Source organism: Rhineura floridana, chromosome 1 (assembly GCF_030035675.1).
Source record: "Rhineura floridana isolate rRhiFlo1 chromosome 1, rRhiFlo1.hap2, whole genome shotgun sequence".
In the NCBI taxonomy this organism is placed as follows: Eukaryota; Metazoa; Chordata; class Lepidosauria; order Squamata; family Rhineuridae; genus Rhineura; species Rhineura floridana.
In genome coordinates, this window is record NC_084480.1 from 168,876,181 (window position 1) to 168,899,309 (window position 23,129).

Here is a 23,129-nt window from a genome sequence, read left to right on the forward strand (position 1 = left end):
TAACCTCCAGGCTGGATTACTGTGATGCACTCTATGTGTGGCTGCCCTTGAGGTTGGTCTGGAAGCTGCAGCTGGTGCAAAATGCGGCGGCAAGACCACTCACTGGGGCAGGTATCACCAACATGTCACCCTGCTGCTGAAAGAATTGCACTGGCTGCCCATTTGCTACTGGGCGAAGTTCAAGGTTCTAGGTTGGACACTGCAGAAAAAGGAAAGCCTCTTGTGCAGGTGAAGAAATGTCTGTAAAACTGGATGGCAGTTTTCAGCACAGCACTACTATAAAGGGCTCAGGGAGGCAAATCCCCCCTTTTCCTTCCCCCTAAATAGATATCCTCAACTTCCTGTGGTTTAGATGTCCTCAGCATTTCACAGGTGTGCATAACCACTTGGTGATGCAGAAATCTAGGTGTTCCTGAAGTATTGTCACATATGGTTTGAAAGATGTGAGAGACTGCAGCCAGGTCTGCCATCTAAGCCCCCACTGAGATAGACTTGTACCTGTGTGGTTCTAGTTTTCGCTGAAGTGGTAAACTTGCATGCTCCTAAATACAAAAAAATTAGAAAGAAAGGAAGGAAGGAAGGAAAGCAGCATGCAGAACACTTGTCAGGGAGAAATAGTTGCAACGTAGCTTTCTCTCTGATATGCTGTTTTTCTATACGCAGAGAACTTTATTTTTGCATGGAGGCCCGGAGTACATTTATATGAGTGACTCCTTAGCTGCAATCTTGTGGTACAGATGACCTGCAGATTTATCATCTTAGCAAGGCCTCATTCTGAGTTGGGTTTCCTCAGATGTAAATGCAAGTGACACCTGACATCTGCCTGTTTATGAATTGCTCAGCAGATTGTGTCATTGTTGAAGCCAAGCAGACAAAATCTCAGCTGAACCAGTAAATTTCAAAGTTTGATTTTATCATACAGTGACCGGAGGGCTTTCCACTGAGAGTCAAACCCCACATGACATTCAATTGCATAGTTTCCCTCCTAATTCTAAAGAACAACACTGTGGCCATGGAGACTGCTACTTGTCGTGGAATGTCTTAGGGCTTGTCCACATGGCGATTTACTATGTATCTGGTGCTACTTGCATCCCCTTTTAATTTGCATGATTCACGTGACATTACTGGCAAACAGAAGCTATCACACAGTTTGCTCCATGTAAATCTGTACTAACCCAATACTCTGATAATATGAAAAGGGAAGGAAAAAATGTCTCCATTCCATATCTCTAGGGCTTGCAGATGCTTTGCTCCTATGCTTTTAGATGGGTGTGTCCATGTTCCCTTCTCCACGCCCACTCCTTCCTCCTCCATTCATTTTATTTCCTGCGACTTACAGCTGCTCTCCCATTCTGCAATGCTTTTTATACTGCTACGAACGGTGCCTTTATTTTCTTTTTCCTTCTAACTTGTGCACAAAAGCATAACACTGCTCAAACAAATATTTGTATTTCATCTGTATTGTACCAGTGAAAACACAAATAATTGCACTTCCGGGTTGTTATTTTTAATATGAAACTTACTGGTAGAATAAACTGTGCAAGAGCAGTTGCCAGGAAATGAGAGGGAGTGGGAATATGAAATTAGAGGGCATGGTCTTTAGGAAAGTGCGTGATTGATGCTTCCCCTCAAGTGTGACTAGAAAACACTGTTTGCAGCTGGCAGTGATCCCTTACTATAGATGGTGCAAACAGAAAACGGTGGTAAAAGCAGCGTCTTTAGCAGAACGTTATGCTCCTGTCGTGGTAACCTCTTCTTCAGGCACTTGTACCCCAAATTGCTTTACTGTTCCTAAGAACAATGGTTCCCTTTGTGAGTAAGCAAGGCCTTATAAAATAGCCTCCAATACCTTTCTTAGTATTATAGGCGAGACAACTTATTTTGAAGAAGAGCCAGCAAGAACAACCATGAATAATACAACTCTATTTTATTTATCTATCCCTAATACTGAAAATACTTTCCCTAAGAATGATTAAAAGAGCATTGATCAGGTCTTACAATATAAAAGCATACTTTACCAAGCCAGGGTCTCGATCCCGCAGCCAAGTTAGAGAACGAGCACCCTTACAACCTAAAAAGCAACTTTTATACCTTTCTCTCCTGTCTAAAAACCACCTGAACATAATAACTTGTTACTACATAGTGCTAACAGTATTCCTATAAAAAAGTGGTCAATAAGACATTGGTTTCTCTACCTAGTAAGCCGTCAAACCACTAAGTTTAAAAAAAATCTACTTCTTAGAGTGCTGTCAAGCGGTTGCTGTCATTCAAAGTTCATCTTGCAGTTTCTGCATAAAGCTAGCCTCATACTAAATACCAGCTGCTTCCTGACTTTCTAAAGAGTTGCTACCTCAAGCCAGACCATATTATTTCCTGTTAGATCTGGAGTTCCTGAAGCTGTTCTTTATATTTCTTAACACGTCAACCCTTCGGGCGGGGGGAGGAGATGACATTCTGGTTCGGTTAAAGGTCATGCTCGAGGTCTGATATGCTCCTGCTACATATCTTCGAGATGTTCCAAATCTAGGATTTGTATAGGGGAGAATCACAATAGTTCCGGGGGGGGGACTGATTAATCCATGCCTGCATCTCTGATCTTTTTACTGGCTTATTTATTAAAGCAGGACAAGTTTCAGACATATTTTTACCACTCTCCCATGACACTCCTGTTGAGGCTATTTTAGCACCTGCCAGGGCAGTGTGAAGCTCACCTCAATACCCCAGGTGTGAGTGCGGGCGGAGGAGAGCCAGATGGGCCCCTGTGCTTACAGCCAAGTATCAAGTAAAAACACACACACAGCTCTTGATCAAAAGCGACCTCAGTCTTACACAGGCACGTCAGCCAGGCAAGAGTGAAGGCCCCTCTTTATTGTAAGCAGAATCAATATATAGGTTTCAGGAGTAAAAGCGCAATAAACAAAATGTAACATAACATTATTGACAACGTCAGAGACAAGTAGCAGATCCTTGCTACAATTCAAAAGCCAGGACGTTCCTCCCTTGAATCTTTGTAGCCCTTGAGTAATACATTGTGAGATAAGAGTAGGGATGAGGAGAGTAACTGACACTTCTGGTGGTCATAAACATGGGAACATATATACAAGAAAACACATATGGCTCTGAGGAGGCCTCATATCAATGAAACTACGAAGTTCTATTACTAGACCTCCGAAGAAGTACCCAAAAAGAATTTAGAGAGAAATACTAAACCTCAATTATAAAAGAAGATACATGGGTGTAAGTACACATCGAGTGCCGCGAGAATAAAACACTCAAGGACAGCTTCAGTTTATTATCTTCTGAAAACATTGTTGCCGACTTGCAGGCACCTCCGAGGTCAAATTCCCATGAACAGAGACGAGACTTAGAGTGTTTGCGTTCCCCCTCCCATCTGTGTTCCAACATGCTTTGCAACTTTGGTTCAGTATTTACAGAGTTATTTAGGCTCGTTGTTTTCTACCTAACACTCCCATGTGGATAAGCCCTTAATTTTTTCCTGTCGAGCATTTCCACCCTCTAAAATTGCCCTCTCAAGTGGATTCCACATGGAGGGGAAGGGGATATACCCACAGAAGATAATTCTACCTATATATTTTCTCCTTTGTGAAAAAAAACAACTGATACGGGCAATTTGTAATGGAAAAAAATGCTGGAGCAGAAATAATTAAGTAATTTCTCTTTGGATTACAGCATCTATGGCTCCATTTTGATAAAGTGGGGGAAAGAAAGCTATTGGGGGAAAACTGCACATGTTTTGGCATCTAAGGCTTTTAAATGTTTACTGATGGTCTAAAGGACCCATTCATTTTTGTGTGTGGTTGTGTGTGTAGAGAGGTGGGTTCTATTTCTTGCTTCAGTGAGAGATCATCTTCCTTCATGCTGCTCTTGCCAGGGTGTTTACTTGCCTGCTTCATAGATTTCCTCTTGATTCCCGTTTTGCAGAGGTTTACCCTTGCTTAGGCCATGGTAACATAGAACAGATGCCTACTCAACAACTTAGGTGTTTTTTAAGCTGCAGTAGAGGCACTTGATGCCTTAGGTCAATATAGGTGAACTATAGGCACCTGCACTTCTGACATCAATGGGTGATTATCTTTCAGCCCCCTGGCAGTTGTGCTGTGGGATACCGCAGGGTACCATCTTCTCCCCCATGCTGTTTAACATCTGTATGAAGCCTTTGGGAGTGGTCATTAAGAAATTTGGGGCAAGGTGTCAGCAGTATGCTGATGATACCCAGGTCTATTTCTCTGTAACATCTGCATTGGGAGAGGCTGTGTAAGTCCTGGACTGGTGCTAGGACTTGGTGGTAGGCTGGATGAGGGCCAATAAACTGACTGAATCCTGGCAAGACAGAGATGCTGTGGGCGAGTGATTTCCGAGTCCAGATAATTGGTCAATTGCTTGCTTTGGATGGGGTCGTACACCCTTGAAAGAGCAGGTCACATACAAGTTTGTTATGTACAGCACATTGTTTGTTCTAAGGGGAAATATATCAGTCTTAGCTGATACAAAAAGCAGGATGTAGCAATATAGCTGTTAGTCATTTTTCTTTTTGAAAACCTTTAAATCATTACAAAATAAATAGAGAAACAAAGCCAGAAGCATAATAAATTACATATTAGCCTTGCTACTAGCTGAGAAAGTAGCATATTAAGATTTGTACAGCACCTTCTTAGCAAAGAAAGGCTCCATTTGGATGTCACAGTAAACAATGGTTTATCATAGAATCATAGAATAGTAGAGTTGGAAGGGGCCTATAAGGCCATCAAGTCCAACCCCCTGCTCAATGCAGGAATCCAAATCAAAGCATTCCCGACAGATGGTTGTCCAGCTACCTCTTGAATGCCTCCAGTGTCGGAGAGCTCACTACCTCTCTAAGTCATTGTTTCCATGGTCGTATGGCTCTAACAGTTAGGTTTTCCTGATGTCCAGTCGAAATCTGGCTTCCTGCAACTTGAGCACATTATTCCGTGTCCTGCACTCTGGGACGATCGAGAAGAGATCCTGGCCCTCCTCTGTGTGGCAACCTTTCATGTACTTGAAGAGTACTATCATATCTCCCCTCAGTCTTCTCTTCTGCAGTCTAAACATGCCCAGTTCTTTCAGTCTCTCTTCATAGGGCTTGGTTTCCAGTCCTTGCCCTCCTCTGAACCTGTACCAGTTTGTCTACATCCTTCTTGAAGTGCGGAGACCATGATTGAAATGAACACATGCAAGCCTTGAGCTTGTATGCTGTCCCTCTCCAACTCTAGGGTTACTGCAAGATTATAAGTTTTCACTCCCATTTTTTATTTACTCTAGTTTAGGGATGTAGTTCACAGTTTGGTGTCAGTTTGGTTGTCATTTCAACAAACTAGCAGCCGGTTATGGTCTGTTGTAGTTAGCACTTAATTGTTTTCTGCTTTTCCCATTTTGACCTTTTCCATTGCAGAAAAGTATCATTATTGTTTTTTCTAATGATGGTCTGCATTTTTTTTAATATTCAGAAGTAAATGAGTCAGGTACTTGCCCATCAAGAAGGCATCTTGCCCCAGGGTTATTGTTTGTCTGAGGAAAGGAGACAGAAGCCCCACACAAACACAATTCAATGAGGCTTGTGCAGTTGATTTTTTTTTCCACCTCAGCGATGTGATGTAATTTTGAAAGTTGAAAACTGAACACAAATTATCTTCAAACCTTTAGTAGTACTGTCTACTGAGTTCTTGACCTTACAGTTAGCCTGTTTGAAGTTAACCAACTTATTTTTTTTCCTTTCCCCTTTCTTACTTTCGTCAGTGTGCTGGTGCCAAGATACTCTTTGCCTGCCTGAGGCAACAGACTAGTAAATAACTGATTTTGGCTAAAGTCACAGTTTTTAAAAAAAATAAAGATGCAAGGGGGAGACAGGTTAAGAATCAAACAATGAATGTTAATTACTACCATCATCATATGGCCCTCCATCAAGTGTCATCAAGGGGGCAGACATAGTCCCATGTGTTCTTGCAGGCCCCTTCAGATTTTTGGAACAAATGCCTGAAAAGGGCTACTATGTGATCATTCTTGGCAAAATATACTTTGGTAGGTCCCCTTCTCCATCATTGGGCTCTCGTGGGCTTATCTGGCAGTGGGCAATGGAGACTAACACAGTACCAGATGACTGGGTTTAGGTGCTAGTTTAATATTTGTGCAATGCCCCCCCCATACAGTGTTGCAGCTTGCCCTACTTGCCTAGCAAGACCAGGAGTTTTTTTTTAAAAAAAGGGGGGGCCCAGGGCAGAAATTGTAACAGCAGTTCCACTTGGATTGTCCGTCATGTAGAACGTGTGCTTGATTTTAAAAGCAAAAGGGGCACATTGGTAAAGAATAGAGACACCTCCATGACTTACCCTTTTTGCAGCTTCTGTCCCCCAATGTGTTTTTCCTCGGACCAGCTCCAGTGCTGGGAATGTTCTAAACAGGGAGAAAGACACTTGACAAGGGAGGCTCGGGGGTTTGCATTCCTTGCTTGCACCCTCCCAAATGCTTTTGAAATCAGCCCTTCTTTCCGTGCTTTCCTATGTGATTGGTCAGTATTTCCCCTACCATGGTTCAGTTGTTGTATTTTTGCATGTTATCATTATTTATTTATTTATTTATTTATTTATTTATTTATTTATTTATTTTGTTGCATTTATATACCGCCCATAGCAAGTAGCTCTCAGGGCGGTAAACAGAATAGGATAAAATACATACATCATAATAATAAAATCACTAAACATATAAGACACAATGAAAACAAAATACAATTAAACAAAATATAAGATGATAAAAGGATTAGTATTACAAGATTAAAAAGATAAAAAGATTAAAATGATTAAAATGCCTGGGAGCATAAGAAGGTCTTTACCTGGCGCCAGAAAGATAATAATGTAGGCGCCAGGCGTACCTCTTCGGGGAGGCTATTCCACAACTCGGGGGCCACCACAGAAAAGGCCCTAGATCTAGTAACCACCCTCCGGGCTTCACGATGGGTTGGTACCCGGAGGAGGGCCTTAGATGCTGAATGAAGTGAGCAGGTAGGTTCATAGCGGGAGAGGCATTCTAATTTATGTTTCACTTATAAAATTGCTTGAAAATGTTTACCTTTTCAATAAAACTTACTTTTAATAAACCATGTAGTACTCTGTTGCATACATTTTGGCACTGATATTACTCAGTTAAACATCACAAAAACAGCAACAAGGAGAAGTGGGATGGTGAGTATTTTGAACAAAGGAAAGAGTGGGAAAGAATCTTGAGCGCTCTGCACGACACGGGTTCTTGTGGCCTTCAGTGTTCGGTCCCATTGCATCAAGATGGCGTCTCTAGCTCCGTCCCACTTCCCTGGTCCTGATAAACGGAACTGATATGGACTGCAGGGGCCAAAATAGACTTTTAGAGCCAGCTTGGGATCAGTCAGGAAGAGGAGTGGAATGTTGGGCTTTACACCTATACTGGAGGCAAGTTCATCCATGTAGACAACATAATCTGTTTGTAGGGTATCGCTCTGACCATACCTTAAAGAAAAGAAGAAGGATGTTTGGTAGATGGATTTCTAAGCAGAGCAGGAAAAGGCTGAAGAAAACTGTTATGAAAAACCTATATTCCAATGCAGCTCAATAGCACAATCTGGATAGGGACACAGTCCCTGTTCTGCTGGTTCCAGTGCATCTCCACCTCTCTCTTTTGAAAACGGGGCACATGACAATAGCAAACCTCGCCCCTTTTTACTGTAAGACCTGGTGGGAGCAGCTTGAGCAAGGTTTTTTTTTTACTTCAGCTTCAAAGAGATTTAGCAATTGATCGGCAGGTCAACCTGCTCCCCCGCCAGGTGTGGCTAATGGAAATGCTTTGGGGTTGGCAACTAGCATGTTCACAGCCTCTAATGTGTGGGATTGCTAGTGAACCCTGAATAAATGTCTATTTACTGCTTTGTCTCTGAATAAACAGAAGTGAAGCTCTTTTTACAATGCTTCATCTAGTTGGAATTGGCTAGCTCTTTTGCAGAGCTTGGAAAAGTTACTTTTTTGAACTACAACTCCCATCAGCCCCAGCCAGCATGGCCACTGGATTGAGCTGATGGGAGTTGTAGTTTAAAAAAGTAACTTTTCCAAGCTCTGCTCTTTTGATAAGTAAGTGTAGAATCATTAAGACATAACTAGCCTTATCATATGTTCTGACTGGCCATAGAGACCATTGACATCAGAGATGGAGTGGATTTCATGATTGGAGTAAATAAAAATCCATTTTAGGAAAGAGGTTTTATCCTTAGACTTTATCTTCCTGGAAACATCTAATCATGAGATGTGTTCTCTCTCTGACGCAGAACCTCTCTTCTGCAAGGAACTCTGCATATACTCTGAAAACTAGAATTCTGCTCAAGCAGGTAACATGTACATAGCTAAGTTAGATTAAGTTGTATTTGCAAGCCTCTGTGTGAGTGATTGTTCCCTTTTCTTTTCCTCCCTTTTTTCTCCCCTTTTCCCTAATAAAACTCTTTATATTTTGACATTTGACTCCATTGGTTTTTAAAGTCAGTTCTCTAGAATGTCTCACTAAAACCTTCCCCATATGCTGACTGCACAGTTGCCAAAACTACTCTTGTGTCCTAAGGATATTTCACAAGGTTTTGTTATGTCCTGGGTCATATAGGTTCTGGGAAAGTGGTTGTAGCAGAACATAAGAACAGCCTAGTGGATCAGGACAGTGACTCATCTAGTCCAGCATCCTCTTCTCACAGTGACCAACCAGATGCCCATGGGAAGCCCACAAACAGGATCTGAGTGCAAATAGCACTTTCAGTTCCTGTGGTTTCAGCAACTGGTATTCAGAAGTATCATGGCTAGTATAGCCTTATCCTCCATGAATGTGTCTAAATCTCTTTTTAAAGCCTCTTGTGGGAGCAAATTCCATAGTTTAACTATACACTGTCTTGTTTTTTTCTCTGTCCTGAATCTTCCAACATTCAGCTTCATTGGATGTCCACGAGTTCTAGTGTTATGAGAGAGGGAGAAAAACTTTTCTCTATCCACTCTCTCCATGCCATGCATACTTCTATGCACTTCTGTAATGTTACCTCTTACTCTCTTTTTCTCTAAACTAAAAAGCCCCAAATGCTGCTCCCTTTTCTTATAGAGGAGTTGCTCCATCCCCTTGATCATTTTGGTTGCCCTTTTCTGAACCTTTCCCAGCTCTACAATATCCTTTTTTGAGGTGAGGTGATGAGAACTACACAGTATTACAAATGAGGCTTCACCATTGATTTGCATAACAGCATTATGATATCAGCAGTTTTATTTTCAATACCTTTCCTAATGATTCCTAGCATAGAATTTGTCTTTTTCACAGCTACTCCACAATGGGATGACATCTTCACTGAACTATCCGTGACAACCACAAGGTCTCATTTCTGGTCAGTCATTGCCATTTCAGACCCCATGAGCGTATATCTGAAATATTTTTTTTGCTCTAATATGAGTAACTTTACACTTGTTTACACTGAATTGCATTTGCAATTTTACCACCTATTCACTCAGTTTGGATATGTCCATTTGTCTCGTCCCTTGCAGGGATAAAAGCAGGCAATTTTGAGTGGATGAATGGCACATAAGGAAAAAATTAAGTATTCTACTCATCCAGGTTGTGGCTTCAATTAAATTTGTAGCGCCCTGAAGCTCCATTGGAGTAAAAAAATTGTAAGCCATTTTTGTATCACATCTAGTTTGGCCATGAGAAGCAAAATGTGGCTTGCCTTCCTGAAGAATAGCACGGACAATTTTTTCCACTCCACAACCTGTTTTCTGGGCATGTATATATATGGGAAAGGATGGAGGGGAAGGGGATTTTTGCTGTTGTTAAACCTGGCCGTATTAAACCCAAGTCGTGAAATTTAACTGAGAAAAGTTTTGTTTCCCTGAATATACGTGTGTGGGCACTGAAGATGGCTTGCCCTCAAACAAGCCTGTCAACACCAGGTATGCTCTACTAGTCTCAACACAACACAGGCAAGTGGTCCCCTCCCTCCCCTCCACCCCGTGGTGGTGAGCTTTGACTTTTTAAGCAGATCTATCTTTCAGTTAAAGCACTGGAAGCTTATCCATTTGGAGCAACTGAAAATGGATCAAGGCTCGCTGAAGAATAGGGACGGGGGAGAAATTAGATTCAGTTTGCATTTTAAGTCAAATGTATCAAATTTGGACTTTCTGAAACAACATGAGAACCAAAACACAGCCATCCATCAAAATTCACACTTCTTCAAATTTTGGTACTTTGGACCTGGTACTTTTTGTTCTGCAGGTGGGACAGTAGGATTCCCCTCCTATCTATTTGAGCCCCAGTGGCTGCACGCAAGTGTTTCTTAAAAAAGCAAAAGTCATTGGAAACTCCATATTTTTTCCATGTTACTCCTACTTTTGTCCTCAATACGGCATGTCTCAACTTCTGTTGAAAGCAGCCTGAGCACGGAGGTGCCAAGGAGGAGGAGCTGCTGGATTAGAACTGCTTATTGTCCTAGCCAGCTATTTTTTTCTGTCTCCTTATTTGCAGTGGCTGCTATGCCAAGATAATGTCAAAAATTGATTAATAATGTTGTTTACTGTTGTGGGGCTGTGGCATAATTTTCTTGTTAAACCATTATCGTTTCCTTTCATTTAATTTTATGACCTTTGGTTGCATGACCACAAACTAGATTTTATTTAGTCAATATGGCTGCTATGTTTGCTTTAATTCTGCTTTCTGCTTTCCTATTGGTGATGCTGCTTTGATGTTTGAAGCTTTAGGTAAGTCTGCTATTTTACTGTTTTTATTGCAATGCTTTATTTCAATCAATCAATAAATTAAATATATATATATACACGTAAAATCAATACTAACATATTCAAAGAAAGAAAATGCAACATAGCTAAATTAAAGTATAAAAACCAAAACAACAACATAATAATAGCAATAGTACAGCAGCAGACTAAAATATACAACAGTCTACAATGCTTATCCCCTACCTGCATCAAAAACTCTGTGGAACAGGATCATTTTAACTTGCCTCATGAAAGAAATGTAGTGGAAGAGGAAGATAATCCTACTTGGGGTTATGGAGTTTCATAAGCCAGAGACCACTGTTGAAAAGTCCCTGCTGCTTAACAGCCTCCCTGACTGACGTTGTCTTAGGTTTGGTGTTGGTAGAACCCAGAACCACCAGTGGTTTTGGGTAATGAACTCCCAAGCTGGAGCTGAGGCATCATCAGCATGGATGACAATAAGGTGATATCCAACCTGCCTATTTCCAGACCACCACCCTCACCACATGCAACAAAGACTAAATCAAGGGTATGTGCTGCTCTGTGTGTTGCACCAATGATCATTTGAGACAGGCCCATGGTTGCCACAATCATTGGTCCAACACACAGAGCAGGACAAACCATTGATCTAGTCTTTGCTTCATGTGGGCAGGGGGATGGTCTGGAAATAGGGGGGTTGGACATGACCCCATTAGCATGGTCAGACTAGTTCCTGGTGAGGTTTGGACTTGCAGTGACAATTTTCCTCTGCATGGGTGGGGAACCAGTTAGGATGATCTGCCTTGGAAACTGATGGAATCTGATTCCTGACTGCTCTGGGGGATTTTCCAGAGGATAGAACAGGCGACCCTATTGAGGCCCATTCTTACTATGGAATTATGAGACTTGTAGAGCCATTGACACCATCACTCCTGAGGGCCCTCTTCACTGCCATGGAACCCATTTTGCTCCTTGGTATACTGACTAGCTGTGGTTGATAAAACAGATCAGGCGAGGGCTACAGTGCAAGAGCTTATCATGGGAGCATAACTTCGTGCTAAAGATGCTGTTTTTACCTCCATTTTTCTGTTTGCACTGTCTACAGTAAGGGATCAATGCCAGCTGCAAACACAGTGTTTTCTAGTCACAGTTGACGGGAAGCATCAATCACACAGTTTCCTACAGACCACACCCTCTAATTTAACATTTCCACTCCGTCTGGTTGCTTGGCAATGGAGCATGCTCAGTTTGTTCTACCAGCAAGTTTCATTTAAAGAAAATAACAACCCAGAAGTGCGATAATTTGTATTTTCACTGGTACAATACAGATGAAATACAAATCTTTGTTTGAGCAGTGTTATGCTTTTGTGCAAAAGTTAGGGGGGAAAGAAAATAAAGGCACCATTTGCAGCAACATAAAAAAAGCTTGCAGAATGGGAGAGAGAAGTGGAAGTTTCTCTTCAGCCCACAGGAAATGAATTGAAAGAAGTGAGGAAGAGGGAGTGGGCGTGGAGAGGGGAACGATGGACACACCCACCTAAAAGCTTCGAAGCAAAGCATCTGCAAGCCCTACAGATATGGAGTGAAGACGTTTTTCCCTTCCCTTTTTAGATTATCAGAGGATTGGGTTAGTATGGATTTACAGGGGGGAAATTAAGTGATAGCTTCTGTTTGCCAGTAATGTCATGTGAACCATGAGAATTAAAAGGGGATGCAAGTAGCATCAGACACACAGTAAAACCTTGTGTAGATGAGCCCCATGAGACATAAGTCTTGCTCCAGAGCACATGTCCAGGCTACCACATAGCTGTGAGGGCAACAGAGATCTTACTTTGCAGCCTTCATGGCATCCTCGAGGAGCCACCCAACAAAGTTGTTCAACGTTCAATGTGGTCCAGAGGTTCATCAGTCCTTACCAGGGGGCAGACCTCTGGAACACACGTTGTCTAACTACAACCAGCTGGCTAAACACTTTGAAGATAGAGTTGCTCAGCTCTGCAATGATTTAGGTCCTACTATTGTGGCAGTGCCAGTCGAGGTGTCTAATGCAATGCTGAACTCAGTGTTGTGGGTACAGTTCCAGTTAATGAGGCTTGATGTGAACAGGATGCTTGCAGTGCTGCACCCAACCACCTGCTCATTAGATCTTTGTTCTTCCTGGCTTATTAAAACTAGCAGGTGTGGGGTGACTGAATAGGTCATGGGTGTGGTAAATTCATCTCTTCATGATGGAGCATCTACTGCCCTCAAAGAGGCGGTGGTGCATCCAGTTTTTAAAAAGCCCACTCTGGACCCAATGGAGTGTAATAACTTTAGACCAGTCGCCAACACCCCTTTCTTGGCAAAAGTGGTGGAGAAGGTGGTTGTGGATCAACTGCAGGCATTCATGGATGAGACTGATTACCTAGATCCACTACAATATGGGTTCAGACCCAATTTCGGAGTTGAATCAGCCTTGGTCGCCCTGATGGATGACCTTTACTGTGTGAGAGATAGGGGGAGTCTAACCCTGTTACTTCTGCTTAATCTCTCAGAAGCTTTTGATGCCATTGACCATGGTATCCTCCTGGTCTGACTCAGTGGGATGGATATCTGGGGCATTGAATAACGTGGTTCCATTCTTATCAATACGGCCACATCCAGATACTAGCATTGGGTGAGTACTCCTCAGTCCTCTGGCACTTGTGCTATGGGGTTCTGCTGGGTACTGGGCCTTTCCCCGGTACTATTTAACATCTATATGAAGCCTTTAGGAGTGGTCATTAGAAGTTTAGGAGCATGGTGCAATCAGTATGCTGATGACACACAGATCTATTTCTCCTAAACATCTGAATCAGAAGAGGCTGTGAAAGTAAGCATCTTGAAAATAATGCAGTGATTGCTAGAAGCCAACATGGATTTGTCAAGAACAAATCCTGCCAGACTAATCTTATCTCATTTTTTGATCGGGTAATCTCCCTGGTAGACTATGGGAGTGCCGTGGGCAGAATCAACTTCAGCAGAGCGTTTGACAAAGTGCCCCATGATATTCTGATTAGCAAGCTAGCTAAATGTGGGCTGTATGGAACATCTGTCAGTGGATCCACAGTTGGCTGCAGAATTGTACTTAAAGAGTGCTTATCAATGGTTCCTTCTCAAACTGGGGGGAGGTAATAAGCGGAGTACTGAGCCCAGTGCTCTTCAACATTTTTGTTAATGACTTGGATGAGGAGGTGCAGGGAATGCTTATTTGCAGATGATACACAATTAGGAGGGATAGTTAATGCCATGGAGGACAGAAACAAAATGCAAAGTGATCTTGATAGGCTGGAACACTGGGCTGAAAACAACAGAATGAAATTTAACAGGGATAAGTGCAAAGTTCTACACTTAGGAAAAAGAAACCAAATGCAGTTATAAGATGGGGGATACTTGGCTCAGCAGTACGACATGCAAGAAGGATTTTGGAATTGTTGTTGATCACAAGCTGAATGTGAACCAACAGTGCAATGCGGCTGCAAACAAGGCAAATGCTATTTTAGGCTGCATTAACAGAAGTATAGTTTCCAAATTGCGCAAAGTACTACTTCCCCTCTATTTGGCACTGGCTAGGCATCATCTTGAGCATTCTGTCCAGTTCTGGCAACCACACTTTAAGGATGCAGATAAACTGGAACAAGTTCAGATGAGGGCAACAAGGATGATTAGGGGACTGCAAAACCAAGCCCTATGAGGAGAGACTAAAAGAACTGGGCAAGTTTAGCCTGGAGAAGAGAAGACTGAGGGGAGATATGATAACACTCTTCAAGTCCTTGAAAAGTTGTCACACAGAGAAGGCTCGGGATCTCTTCTTGATCATCCGAGAGTGCAGGACATGGAATAAAGGGCTCAAGTTATAGGAAGCCAGATTTCGGCTGAACTTCAGGAAAAACTTCCTAACTGTTAGAGCAGTACAACAATGGAACCAATTCCCTAGGGAGGTGGTGGGCTCTCCAACACTGGAGACATTCAAGAGGTAGATGGACAGTCACCTGTTGAGTATGCTTTAAGTTGGATTCTTGAATCGAGCAGCAGGTTGGACTTGATGGCCTTATAGGCCCCTTCCAACTCTACTATTCTATGTGCTCTGGATCCGTGTCCGAATGCAGTGGTGGACTTGATGAAGGCCAATAAACTGTGCTTGAATCCTGGGAGGATGGGGGCTTTTTAGGTGGTTGTTCCTGTGTGCAGGAAATAGGCAAGTTACCCATTCAGGATGGGGTCACACTCCCACTGAAAGAGCAGTTGCATAGCTTGGGGGTACTCCTGGATACATCTCTGGCACTAGAGGCTCAAGTGTCCTCTGTGGCTAAGAGTACCTTTTATCAGCTTTATCTGATTCACCAGCTATAGCCATTCCTAGGCAGGGATAGCCTGACCACAGTAGCCCATGTGTTGGTGTCCTGGCCACGCCCGTTGGAATCAGACTCAGACCTGCTGGTATATTTTTCTCCACGAAGTTTAATGTGAAACTCCAGTCTAGAGCGCTTAATAGATCAGCTTACAGGTTACACAAGATTCTGCATCTCTACACAGCATAACTAGGCGTGACCACTCAAAGCTAAGACGTTGTTGCAGCAATTAGACACACACATCCCAACACAGTTAAATAGGTTTGTGAGGAAGGTGTCACAAAATGCAAATGCATGAGCAAGTGAGCACCCTTCCTAACTGGAAAAGTGGGGGCTGGCTGAGCCTGCCTGTGCCGCTCTCTGAGTGTCTGGGGTGATGGCGGTGGTGGCACCACACTGAGATCCTCCTCCCCTAGTGTGTGCGGCAGCAGCAGCTTGGGCAAAGTGGGGGGTGGGAGGGAGGAAAAGGGGCTGGTTTCTTGTCAGCCAACATTCCCTCTATTGTAACTGGAGTTGAAGAGGAGGAGTGCTCACTGCAAAAGTGTGGAAGTCTTCTGCTTCAACACCTCCTTGTTGCAAGTCACTGGGACCCTCTCTTGGATCCCATTCTGCATCTTCTTCTTCTTGATCACTCCAGGAATGGTCCACGGGGCTCATGACATCATCTCCCCTCCTCTGCAAGTCCTCCCATCAGCCCTGAGGCTTAGGTTTATCTGGATAGCATCCACGGAAACACCTCACCATATCCAGAGTGTGGACATCAGAAGCTGCTTCCCAGGAACGTTCATCTGGTCTGAAAACTTACTAATGGATCAGATACTGCAGCTTCCCACTGTGATGGTGAGAATTAAGGATTTGTTCACCCTCATACTCTTCTTGTCTGTCAATCAGTACTGGTGCGGGAGGAGTTTCAGACTCCTGATAGGGATTTCTCTACAGTCAGCAATGAACAGTGGAATACTGGGTGAATCCACATGGAGGCAGGCAAATGTAGTCAATAAGTTACTGGGTTGATCTGTGCTTTCGCTTCAAATTGCCCCACTTGTCTTGCTTCTAACTTGTGGCATGGGGTAGAGGTTGGTAGGTAGCAGATTGAGAGCCATACTTGATCTCTCACCTGGAAGTCTGGAGCTGGCTGCCAGTGTTGATTAGCTGCCTGCTTGTAGGCAGCTTTGGCTCTTTCCAATTGCTCCTGTAGCATTTGTTGCATAGCATGCAATTCTTGAACATATTCAGTAGCTGCAGGGACGGCCAGTGTGGTGGAGGGATTCTGAAAGGAGTGTGGATGATAGCCATAGCTGGCAAAGAAAGGAGTCTGTTGGGTTGAAGAGTGCACTGAGTTGTTATAGGCAAATTCTGCCAGAGGCAGCAAGGCCACCGAATTGTCCTGCTCATACGTTGACAAAATAGAGGAGGTACTGTTCAAGGGTGACATTAACTTTCTCTGCTTGCCCATCAGTCTGGGGATGATGGGCAGAAGATAACTGAAGTGTCATCTTCACTATTGCCACCGCTGACATTATTAGGATTGATTGTGGAAATGTGGGGTGTGTATGGATGTGTAGTTGTGTGGATGTGATGGAAATTGTACTGATTTTAACTTTAATTTTAATTTAAATTAATTTACAGTTACAGAGTGTGATAGAGGCGGGTCTCCGGTTCACTATTGTTTTAGGGTGGGTGGCCTGTCTGATTGGCGGATCGGGATAGGGGCATGTGCAAACAAGTGGGGGATGTGACAGGGAGGGTGAGGGGCCAAACTATAGAAAAAGTGGGCAGCAGGCGCTGGAATGGTACTGCTGGCAGACCAGGCCAGATTAGGGGAACAAGGGATAGATGCTTAGTACCCATCCCATGTTCCGGGTCTGTCCAGAACCAGACGATAACTGGGGGATGCAGGATTCCTACCGACCTTCGACTGCTGTTGCGCAATGCCAGGTCTGTAGTACAAAAAACATCACACATCCATGATATTATCTTGGATGAGCGGGCAGACCTGGCATGTATTACGGAGACTTGGCTGGACGAGGCCTCAGCTCCCATTCTTGAGGCCATGTGCCCGCCGGGTTTCCGTTACACACAGCAGCCGAGGGTAGGAAGGCGGGGAGGGGGAGTGGCAGTCATCTATCGGGAGTCTTTAGTTTTCACCAGACCTCCTCTTCACAGGACTAAGTTTGTTGACTGCATGTACTGGAGGTTGGGCCCGAAGGGCAGTTTGGGGATCCTGCTTGTGTACCGTCCACCCCGCTGCACAGCAGACTCCCTGGCCGAGGTGCTGGAGGTGGTCTCGGCTGTACGGGCGTTGTCCCCAGAATTATTAGTGCTGGGTGACTTCAACGTGCATGCCGAGACCACTCTCACTGGAGCCCCTCGGGATTTCCTGGAAACCATGGCTTCCTGGGAACTGCACCTTAGTAACATTGGGCCTACCCATGTAGCCGGTCATGCTCTCGACCTTATGTTTGTCCTGGGAGGGGAAGGAAGTGCTCTGAAATTGGGGGTGGTTTCTTCCACCCCTGTGTCATGGTCAGATCACTACCTGGTGAACATAGACTTCTCGATGCCACACACCCTCCGCAGGGGTAAAGGACCTATTAGAATGGTCCGCCCCAGGCGCCTGATGGATCCAGAAGGATTCCTGACTGCGCTTGGGGAATTGGAACCTGCTGAAGGCCACCCGGTCGATACCCTGGTGATTGAGTGGAATGAGGGAATCACCAGAGCAATGGACTGGGTGGCTCCGAAACGTCCTCTCCCCCTGAATAGAACTCAGTTAGCACCATGGTATACACCACGGTTGCGTAATCTGAGACGGGAGGTGAGACGACTAGAACGCCGGTGGCGGAAATCACGTTCCGAAGATGTCCGGACACAGGTTAGAGCAGCAGTAGCTGCCTATCAAGTGGCAGTGAAGGCAGAAAAGAAGAGGTTCTTTGCTGCCTCCATTGCGTCTGCAGAGTGCTGTCCCAGGAGGTTGTTCCAAGTGGTCCAAAGCCTGGTCGGTCCAGTTGCTCAGGAACCCCTGGAACAGTCAAAAGCCTCCTGTGACAAATTAGCAAAGCACTTTGCTGACAAAATCGAACACTTACGGAGCCTGATCCTGTACGCCGTGGATACAGTGGATGAACCAGAGTTGACCAGCTGCAAGCCGGTCGAATGGGATCGGTTTCGGTCTCTCCCTTCTGAGGATGTGGACAAGATGCTCTCAACTGTGAAGCCTACCACATGTCTAAATGACCCTTGCCCGTCGTGGCTCCTTATGAGCTGCAAAGAGAAATTGGGCAAGGGGATTAAGGCGGTGGTTAATGCATCCCTGGAGGAGGGTGTAATGCCATTAGCCCTCAAGGAGGCAATTGTAAAGCCCATCTTAAAGAAGCCCTCCTTGGATCCCCAAGTTCTGAACAACTTTCGCCCAATCTCAAATTTACCATTCTTGGGCAAGGTCACTGAGCGAGTGGTGGCTAATCAGCTGTCAACACACTTGGATGAAACGGATTATTTGGATCCATACCAATCGGGTTTCAGGACTGGACATGGTACTGAAACAGCCTTGGTCGCTCTGGTGGATGATATGAGGAGGGCATTAGATAGGGGAGAATTCACCTTTCTTGTCCTCCTCGATCTCTCAGCGGCTTTTGATACTGTTGACCACAGTATCCTTTTACATCGCCTGGAGGGGTTGGGAATAGGGGGCACTGTATTGCAGTGGTTCCGTTCCTTTCTCTCCGATAGGCATCAACAGGTAGCATTGGGGGAGGAGGTTTCAGACCCTTGGCCTCTCAATTGTGGTGTGCCACAGGGCTCTATCCTCTCTCCCATGCTATTTAATATCTATATGAAGCCGCTGGGGACAATCATTAGGAGATTTGGGCTGCAGTGTCACCAATATGCGGATGACACTCAGCTCTATCTCTTGTTTAAATCCTCACCAGAGTTGGCTGTGGAGACCTTGTCCAAGTGCCTGGAATCCGTGAGTGGATGGATGGGAAGCTGAATCCCGATAAGACCGAGGTGCTACTCGTGGGAGACAGAGGAAGGTTGGGAGATATTGACTTGATGTTCGACGGGGTGAGATTGCCCCTAAAGGACCAGGTCCGCAGCCTTGGGGTTGTTCTTGATTCCAAGCTGTCCATGGAGGCTCAGATCTCGGCAGTGAGTCGGGCAGCTTGGTATCAATTACACCTCATACGTAGACTGCAACCATACCTTCCTGTTCACCAGCTCCCATTGGTGGTACATGCCCTGGTCACCTCTCGTTTGGATTACTGTAATGCGCTCTACGTGGGGCTACCCTTGAAAACGGTCTGGAAATTACAACTTATACATAATGCGGCGGCTCAACTACTTACAAACTGTCGCATATTACTCCAGTGCTGTTCGATCTGCACTGGCTCCCAGTTGTTTTCCGGGCTCAATTCAAGGTGTTGGTATTAACCTTTAAATCCCTATACGGTCTCGGCCCAGTTTATCTGATGGAGCGCCTCCAACGCCACCAATTATGCCGCCCCACAAGATCAGCCACACAGGGCCTTCTCTCAGTCCCGCCAACTAAAACAGCTAGGTTGGTGGGGACTAGAGAGAGGGCATTCTCAGTGGCGGCCCCCACTCTCTGGAACTCCCTCCCGTATGATCTTCGGCATGCCCCTTCCCTGAATGTATTCCGCCAGGCCTTGAAGACCTGGCTTTTCAGACAGGCCTTTGGGACTTCCAGGGAGGGTTAATCACTATGATAAATTGCCTAGTACTCTGAACTGTCATTGTTTATAGTTTTATAGTTTTATCATTGTATTGTTTTATTATGATGTATTTTATTGAAACAAAGATGTACGTTGCCTAGAGTGGCCATTGGCCAGATAGGCGACACAGAAATTAAATTATTATTATTATTATTGAAGTTCAATTTTCAGCAACTGGAGGAACACCAGAAACAGGTGGTACACTGGGGCTCCAATCCAAGACCAGTGGAAGCCGTGCAACCAGAAAATTTGTTTTATAACCAATTGGTTGGTTTCCTTGGTGGCAGGAATGAAGTGAGCGGAAAATTTTACTGAACATGTCTACCACAACCAAGACAGTAGCATTTACCTGTGAGGGTGGTAGATCTGTGATAAAGTCCAGAGTCACCATTGTCCAAGGTCCCTCAGAGGTTCCAGTAAACCTGCCGGTTGACCAGAGGTGCGTTTAGCCCTCGTGCTGGTACATATTTTTCCACATCATGTTGTATTCCAGGCCACCAATATTCCTGTGTAACTGCCTGCAGCGTCTTGAACTTTCCAAATTGGCCAGCACTCCAGGAACGCTTCACATGACAGTTTGTAACTTCAAGGCTGGATTACTGTGCTCTATGTGGGGCTGCCCTTGAGCCTGGTTTGGAAGCTCCATCTGATGCAGAATGCAGTGACCAGACTGCTGGTAAGGGCACATGACCGACAACACGTGACACCATTGTTAAAATATCTGCACTGGTTTCCCATCAACTACCAAGCCAGGTTCAAGTTCCTTGTATTAATTTACAAAGCCCAGAACAACTTAGGTCCAAGGTACCTTAGGGACCACCTGAACTCTTATATCCCAGCTTGATTACTGAGATCATTTGCAGGAGCATCATTGGTCATCCTTTGAGTTGGTGAGGTTCATTTGACAAGAAATCAAGCCTTTAGTGTCATTAGCCCACTTCTATGGAATGCTCTACCAATAAAGGTTAAGCAGGCACCTTCTGTTCTGACTTTTCTTTTTTTTACAATAATTTTTATTCAAATTTCCATAAAACAAACAAAACAAAATCATAAAACATTCAAAGACAAAAAACAAAACAAAAATGATTAAACAAAAAAATAAAATGTTGACTTCCCATTTGTCGCAGATCAGTTATAGGTCTACAATATATAACAATCCTGTCTCTTAAATTATATTATAAAATCACTTTCCTCCAGTAGTTATCTTAATTAATCATCAAATCTCATAAACATTATTTTATTCTTTCCACAAAAAGTCCAAGAGAGGTTTCAATTCCTTGAGAGATATATCTTTCAATTTTTCTCCAAATAAACATGTCGCTTAATCCATCTAATTCAAATCTGTTAGGCCCAATAATTTCAATAGCCATTCTTCCATTATCTATATTAATTCCATCTTCCATCTTCAATAATCCTGTTAAGTCCAGTAATTTCAGTAGCCATTCTTCCGTTATCAGTATCCCATAATAATCTTGTCATAGCCATAGTCCAAGCAAACATATCAATTAATCCATCTCGTCAAATCTGCCAAGTCCAATAATTTCCACAACCATTCTTCCATTATCAATATTAATTCCATCTTCCATCTTCAATAGTCCTATTAAATCCAGTGGTTTCAGTATCCATTCATCCATTATCAGTATCCCATGATGATCTTGCTGTCATAGCCATAGTCATATAATAAGAGAGGTTTCAATTCTTTAAGAAATATATCTGTCAATTTTTCTCCAAATAACATGTCGATTAATCCATCTCGTTAATAATAATAATAATCTTATTGTCATAACCATAGTCCAAATAAACATATCGATTAATCCATCTCATCAAATCTGTTGTCCAATAATTTCAATAGCCATTATTCCATTATCCATATTAATTCCATCTTCCATCTTCAGTAGTCCTGTTAAGTCCAATAATTTCAGTGTCCAATCTTCCATTATCAGTATTCCATAATAATCTTGCTGTCATAGCCATAGTCATATAATAAGAGTCTGATGGGAATTTCCTCTATCCCAAATATTTTCTTGCCATCAATTCTGAATAAGTTGCTGAAATATTGTTGTAAAGTCATATCTCTGTTCTTCTTTTTTACAAAATGCACTGGCTCATCTCTTGAGAGTTTTTCCATTGTCACATGACTGCAGTTAATTCCATAGATTTTCTCTATATCAAGCTCCATCACGTCATTCCAGTCCAGAAAATTATCCAAGCCATTGATAACTTTATCTCTAATATCTTCATTAATTTCTTCAGAGATAACGTTAAGTTCCAAACAGTAGATTTTATTTCTAATATCCATAAACTCCAGATCTTTTTCCAATTCCACATTTGTTCCAATCTCCAGGGCTTGTATCTTCCCTTTATTTTTTCTTTTCTCATCTCTGATCTCATTCTCCTCTCTCACAGGATCCCCTATTTCTTTAAGCTCCTGCATCATTTTGCTCAGTTCAATTTTCAGCTCCTTACTGCCCTGTCGCAGGGTTTGTTTCGTTATCTCAATCTCATCCATTATTTTCTGAAACATAATTACTTCCAGATTCTCAGCCACTTTCTTGATTGCCATTTTTAAAACCACGAAAACAAAACAAAACAAAAATAAAGAACCACTTCTTATTTCAGCAACAATTGGGTTAATATTCCAGGCTTGATGACATCACAGTATAAACAGAGCAGCCTGCCTTATCTCTCTATGTTCAAGAATACAAAACAAATTTAGTTCCCAGCATCAAAACAGTTAGTGGCGTCGTGAAGAAGCAGATTCGTCAAAATAAAATAGACCAAAAAGAGAATAGTCCCAGACAATATAATGTTCCAAAGTTCATATTTTTTATTTTTTTCTCCTCGGAATAGAAATCCCTCTTCTGTTTATATCTTTAGAATGCACTTCCAGGACAGCTTTTTGCAATAGAAACAGAGATAAGCTGTTAATTTCGTGACTAACAGAGAAGAGTTATAGCTCACCCAGAAGTTCTTTAAAGCTGATTCATTTGACAAATCTCTTTTTGCTGCAACAATTTAAACCAAGTAAAAAAAAGAAAGAAGGGTGCTTGCCTGTTAGTCCGTTTTCTCTTTGAAGAAAAGATAAACGTATCGCATTAATCAGATAGAGCTTGTTCGGAAGTCTGTCCGGCATTGCTGGCTGGACCTTTTCTCATAAATTAATGAAATCCAGTCCTCCCAACAAAAACAGGCTTTTGAGGTTGATCTCTACGTTTCTCCCTGCCCGGGAGAAATTTCATCAGTCAAAAAAAAAA

General features: G+C 43.3%; 1 protein-coding gene across 2 annotated transcripts in view; it reads right to left on the bottom strand.

Annotated features, from left to right (window-relative positions):
- Nucleotides 1-2,801: 2,801 nt before the first annotated feature.
- Nucleotides 2,802-23,129, bottom strand: part of LOC133364503 (flavin-containing monooxygenase 3-like) — a 66,021-nt gene continuing 45,693 nt past the window's right edge. For both annotated transcript variants that reach the window (XM_061585224.1, XM_061585232.1), the window contains one exon: nucleotides 2,802-7,514. In XM_061585224.1, coding sequence (XP_061441208.1) covers nucleotides 7,172-7,514 — 343 coding nt within the window. In that variant the 3' untranslated portion in view covers nucleotides 2,802-7,171. The remainder of the gene's footprint in view (nucleotides 7,515-23,129) is intronic.